This window comes from Castanea sativa, chromosome 11 (genome assembly GCF_040712315.1).
Source record: "Castanea sativa cultivar Marrone di Chiusa Pesio chromosome 11, ASM4071231v1".
Lineage (NCBI taxonomy): Eukaryota > Viridiplantae > Streptophyta > Magnoliopsida > Fagales > Fagaceae > Castanea > Castanea sativa.
The window spans coordinates 26152348-26158662 of NC_134023.1; the positions used below are offsets into that span (position 1 = coordinate 26152348).

At 34.3% G+C, this 6315-nt stretch overlaps 1 protein-coding gene across 1 annotated transcript; it reads right to left on the reverse strand.

The window, feature by feature from the left end:
* Nucleotides 1-3357: 3357 nt before the first annotated feature.
* Nucleotides 3358-4970, reverse strand: LOC142617658 (F-box protein CPR1-like). The gene has a single exon (XM_075790611.1). It carries the CDS (start codon nt 4696-4698, stop codon nt 3550-3552), a length of 1149 nt encoding a protein of 382 aa, XP_075646726.1. The 5' UTR covers nt 4699-4970; the 3' UTR covers nt 3358-3549.
* Between the last annotated feature and the right edge of the window lie 1345 nt (nt 4971-6315).

Sequence of the window (6315 nt, forward strand, 5' to 3'; positions counted from 1 at the left end):
GGACACCATTGGATTCCACAGAAACATAGCTCCAATAGGTTCTCTGAAAGCCTACAATAAGAGTGGACATCAAACTTTCTATATTCCATTTAACTCCAAACCACGCCATCCTCTCCTCCAAGATGAACCTTCACTAAATCCAACAGTTTAGAAAAGGAAGGCACCAAGCCTTGCTCCTCCAACAATACTCTGTTTCAAAAAATCTTTGGCTATGATAAAGATTCGCCAATGCAACCAAATAAGAAGCCAACTTTAGAATTAAAAGAAAATGTTTTGAAGACCTTGCTTGAGTTGATGGTAGCTTCAGGGAAATTTTCTTTTCAAATATTATTTGATTTTATTGTTCATTGTAATTTTAGATCTCCTATATAACCTTTAGCTAGTATACAACCTGTGTACTTGATTCTTTTTGAGTAAATATTATTACTTATCAAAATAAGGAAAAAGAAGAAGCCAATTTAGCAATTTTACCAAAACCATCACAAAGAAATCTGGTTGTTATCTCTGGCATCGAACAATACAAATTACTTCAACATCGGACACTTAAAAAATAAATTAAAAAGAAAACAACTGAGACTAGCTATAGTTAAGATTTAATTGCTATGCTAAATGTAAGTTAAAGGACTGGAATTCTAGGGTTACTAAAGGCTATATTAAATAGCCTCTTTTGAGTCATTGTAGATGGCCTTTTGTTACATACTTTATGAAATTTTATCTTTGAATATTTCTTAGCCCTTTGAGCCTAGAAAATCATATTTGATTGTTTCAACTTCAATCTTGTTAGAATAATAATTAAATAATTGAATTGACCATTTCCTAACAACTTAAGCTTTTGGAAGATGAATTTATGATATATATATAACTTTTATTCCACAAACAGACTGTATGTTGAGACTAGACTAGTTGATGTCAGTGCAAGAAGTTAAATTTAATCCAGAATTTTTCTGAGAAGCCATTCTTTCTTAAAGGTACAAAAATGATTAGCTCCATGACAAGGCAGAACTCTAGGTCATCATCCATCAAAAAACCGTGCAACACATCCAACAGAAAAGCATCAATACACTTGGGGCAAAAAAAAAAAAAAAAAACTCCAAGAAGACTAGGTTAAGAGTAACGAAAAAAGCAATCACTTGTATGTTTTGATTTCTGTTTCTATCATAACTAATTCTATTGGCAATCAAGCACTTACACATTTCAAATGTAGTCTTGAGTAAAATATTGGACAGAATGACCGTTTTGATTTCAAGATATACGGACAAACAACTCCAATAACAAACTGACATAAGAGAGACTGGGCTTTTTGAGTGATACTGCCTACAAGTATGCAGTGGACATAACTTGTAACTTCATGGCTCAAACATGGAAGAAAACATACGTGCACAGCCATTGAATTAAAGGTTTGTTAGTTCTGATTATTATAGCTTCAATGGTAGCAAAGTGCCAAGCAAAAATTTCAACAAAAATGTTTGTGAAGGTTCAAGGAGGGGAAAGTGGCTTGAGATAAAACTGGAGCATCAACTGCCAGCTATTCAGGAGCTTAGTTTATTCTGTGAACAGTAGAGTTATCAAACTATTGGAGTGGAGTGCCTGTATCTTTGATGAAACTTTTGGAGTTATGAAAACCAGGTGTTTCAGTTTAGAAGATTGCATCCTGCAATTGGCAAACAAATTTAAGTGGAGTGACTGTGTCTTTGATGAAACTATTGGAGTTATTAAAGCCCGGTGTTTACAGTTAAGAGGATTGCACAGGAACACATGAAATTTCCTACAATTGGCAAACAAATTTGAGTGGCCAATTAAAGTTTTACATTATTGACAACCAGTATATAGCTTCAAGAAGAGTACAGAAATTGGCATCATGATATTTGTATGCATATAACAAACCACTTTATCATGCTACAAGAGTAACAAGACCATATGATCATCAGATATACCAGCTTTTTTCTCCAAAAAAAAAAAAAAAAAAATCAGAAATACCAGCTTGACCAAACAGACACACCCACCTCTTTTGACCACTAGGTTAGTTTCGTAATAAAATTTCAAATTTCAGGGGAAGCCATTTTTTTTCCCACAGCTACAAGCATGATTAGCACCATAACAAGGCAGAACTCTAGGTCATCATCCATCCAACAACAGTGCAACAAACTCAACTGAAAAGCTTCAAATACACTTAGGATGAAAAAAAAAAAAAAAAAAAAGGGATCCAAGAAGTGTAGGCTAAGAGCAACGCAACATAATAAGTAACTACTTGTAAGTCTTGATTTTCATTTTTTTCATAACTTATATTATTGGAAATCAAGTACTTACACAATTCAAATTTAATTGAAGTGCCATAACAGACAAAATGACTGTTTTGATTCCAAGATATAAGGACAAACAGCTCCAATAACAAAATGACATAAGAGAGCATGGGCTAATTGAGTGATGCTGCCTACAAGGACAATGGACAACGTACAAGGGAGACTGCTATTTCTCTGATAGAGGTTTAGGAATGAATTTATGCATTCTTTTCTTTGTTCAAAGAAAGTAATTTTATGCCACGAACTTTAAAAGAAATCAGGATGAGTTCCTCTAGTATCAACAAGAAGCGGATTTGTGCTATAGAAAGATAGTTTGAGAATTAAAATATTTGTCAATATCAAGTTGTTGAAAGTAAAATGGAACCTCTTCCAAAGGGTTTTCGGATATGACTAGTTGATGTCCATGCAAGAAGCCAATAAGGTCCAAAAATATTCTTGGGATTACATACAAGTAAAGTGGTATATGGATGTTTCATCAACTGAATTTTCTCATAAACAAATTGGGTCACCAAAATCCCACCAATGCACTGGAGAAAAGCATATGTATGTCACAAGACTCACAACCTAACAGCTCTACATGCCTTTTAAGTTCTACCTCATTTACCAAACAAGTTTAGTGAACAAATCCCATAGTAGTATAAACCTTTACTTTAGCATAAAGAACAGAATAGTATAGAAAGAAATACAATATTTAAGCACCTAAACATGCAATTGGACCCAGCTAAGCATGAGAAAATAGCATTCCTTATCAAGATACAACTCTTAGAGGCAAGAGAGATTGGATTGCTTATCTTGGAACCAACTCTCTCTCATATAAAGTAGCTTCTTATTGTCAATATTAAGGTTAAATGTAGGACACAAACCAACAAAGACCATGTAGCTTGAACTAAGGAAGTAAGTACATGACCCTGGAATAGCATCGTGCTCACTTTCAGATATTCTTTTATTTTGTCATGTTTTTTTTTAGTCAATTCTTCTTTAAATTGAAGTCAGGAGAGCTTTAATCTAGCTCTTCATAACTCTAAAGGAATAAAAATCATCCATACCACAACAACCATTCACATACAAATATCAAATACTTATTTATAATAGCCACAAAAGGATAATGTAATGTAAACATGGAATAAAAGTCAAGCTTTAGCAATTCTATCTAACTATCATGCCAACTACTTAAGGAAAAGGAATAAACAAGGGTTTCACTTCATCCATACCACCGTGACTTCAATCTTATATGCTCACCACCGACCCGTTAGTAAGATTCCACATTTGTTCCATCAAGTAAAACAAGACTCTCCATGAAAGCGGCTACATATGAAGGATGTTGGATATCGGGGTCCTTCTTCTCTTGTAAAGTTTCGATGTCAATTAAAGCATGCTTATATCCCTGCCCCTCTGCTTGATCATTTCTGTACCAAACCATAAGTGAACCATAATCGGTCAAGGAAATCCAACAAGATACCCTTTCAAATGGCACAACAAAAAGCTTATTCCAAGACTCAACCACACCATAGTCTCCCATCACCCAAATGGAGTACTGGAAGCCAGATTCTTCAAAGAAAGCCAGCTTCCCTCTGAATGATGCGACACATCTTTGAAGGAGCGGTCCATCGATAGAACCATGAGGTAGTGCTTGCTTTCTGAATTTCTCACCATTGACATCAAATGCCATAATATCAGTTTCCATCATGCGATTCTCTTCTTTAACAGATGCCATCCAGTGTAAAGCCCCACCAACAAATGGGATTGGAGAAACCAAATTTTTACAGAAAATTACATCTGTTGTCACCGAAATCTCAACCCTTTTCCACGAATCCGAACTTAACGTGTACACCTCAACCTCAGACGTGGACAAAGAACTACCTGAAGTCCTTACAACCTTATAGTAATTATTCTCGGAACAATAAGCAAATCCGAGCGTAACATGTTTTAGCAATCCTAAGCAAGTAGGAGGCAGCTTCTTGAATCTTCTAATACTGGGGTTCCACAAATAGACAACATTACCGGGTGGATAATCAGCGAGACACAATAAGCCATTGCAGGAACCCACTATTTGGACACACCTAGTAGGAAAATCAAAAGGAACTCCAATCTCAGAAATCCTATCAAACGTGCGGGCCAAAGCGACCATACAGACTTGTCTGTTAATGACACGTGTACTCTCCGACTCTATGTGTATGACACGAGCATTATCGTGATTTATGTCGTTGTTTTTGTTGTTGTTGTTGAGGTTGGTGGAGATGAAATCGGGACTAGCGATTGAGGAGTACAAGGATTTGGAAACACACCTTAATCTCATCACTGATTTCACCGGTAGCTGTCCCAGGATATTCAGTACGACGTCGTAAGGAAGATGGTTGTTCCTGTGTCGGAGAGTCGGTGGTTCTCTCGTCTCGGACATTTTTAGATTCAGATTCAGATTGGCTGCTAGACACACGTTGTTGAGGTTCGAAGATCAAATCCAGATCGGTCAAAACAGACTGAGACTACAGGTGTTTTCCATATTCTTGTTGATTAAAAAGTTCTACTATCATATGAAACCCGTCGAGCAGAGGTGAGTTTCATACATTAAAACACATCACTCAATGTTAAAACTCGCCTTCCGAGGACAATATTTTTAACGTTGGGTATAATGGCTAACCACTATACGCTTATAGTCATTCTTTATTGATTGTGTGCATGTGCGTAGTTGGTATTTAGTGTTTCAAATGCATCAAGCATTGCAGATATAATATGTGGATCTCACATATGAATGGGGCTCATACATTGTAAGTTAAGTGTTGCATGCATTCGAAACATTATGTACTTTTTCTTACCATAAAAGCCATGGATGGTCTCAATAGATCACACAAATATTCAATAGCTAAAAGTTGTGCAAGCATGCTCAATAAGGTGCAAGACAATAACCAACCAAAAAGGGGAATCTTATACAATTGTATTGTTGTTGTTGTTGTTGTTGTTTTTTTTTTTTTTTTTTTTGGGTAAAGTACATATTTAGTCCCTATCCTATACACCATATTTTAATTTGATCCCAACCTTTCAATTGTGTCAATTTAGTCCCTAATCTTTTAGTACTGTGTCAATTTAGTCCCTATAGTTATCTTTTGAATGAAAATTGATGACGTGTCTAATGGCCAAATTAAAAAATTAGTTTCCGTTGATATGACAATAAACTAAAATTTTATTTTGGCCGTTTGTCATGTAAGCAATTTTTATCTAATATATAATGGTAAGGACTAAATTGACATAACATTAAAATGTTAGGGACCAAATTGACACAATTAAAAGGTTAAGGACTAAATTGAAATATGGTGTAAAGGTTAGGGACTAAATATGTAGTTTACCTTTTTTTTTTTTTAACTTTTAATGAGGTTTTTAAATTTTTTTTTTTATAATTTAATAATTACAAGAGGAAAATAAGGATTTGAACCATAACGTTATGTTAGAAACACTAAGAAGTGCCAATTAGTTAAGTTACAAAGCTATTTTTTTTTAACAAAAATATTATAGGCCTAGCCCACCTTAAAAAGAAAAAAAAATATATATATATATATATATATATATATATATATATATATATATATATATATATAAAATTTAGGGCTAAGCATGGAACCTGTCTAACTCAAAAACCCGCCCAACACGACCCAAATCGAAGAGCTTTAGGCGAGTTAGGTGGAAGTTTGGGTTGAGTTTGGGTATTTCTCTTATATATTTTGCCGTTTTTGGGTTGGATTTGGGTTTAACTTGACCCCATCCTTTTTTTTATTTTTATTTTTATTTTAATTTTTTAACATTGTTGGCAGGCTTGATGTTATATATTTTTATTTCCAATTAAAAAAAAAAAATCAGTTCCTATTATAAATTTCCCTCTTATTTCCTTTTTCAACTTAAAACCTAACCTAGTCACCTCATTTAAGATTTTATCATCTATACAATATATAAAAGGATTCCTCTCTTTCAGCTGGGTTTTTAGTGGTTCAAAAACACCCTAATTAATGAATGACAACTTCTTTTA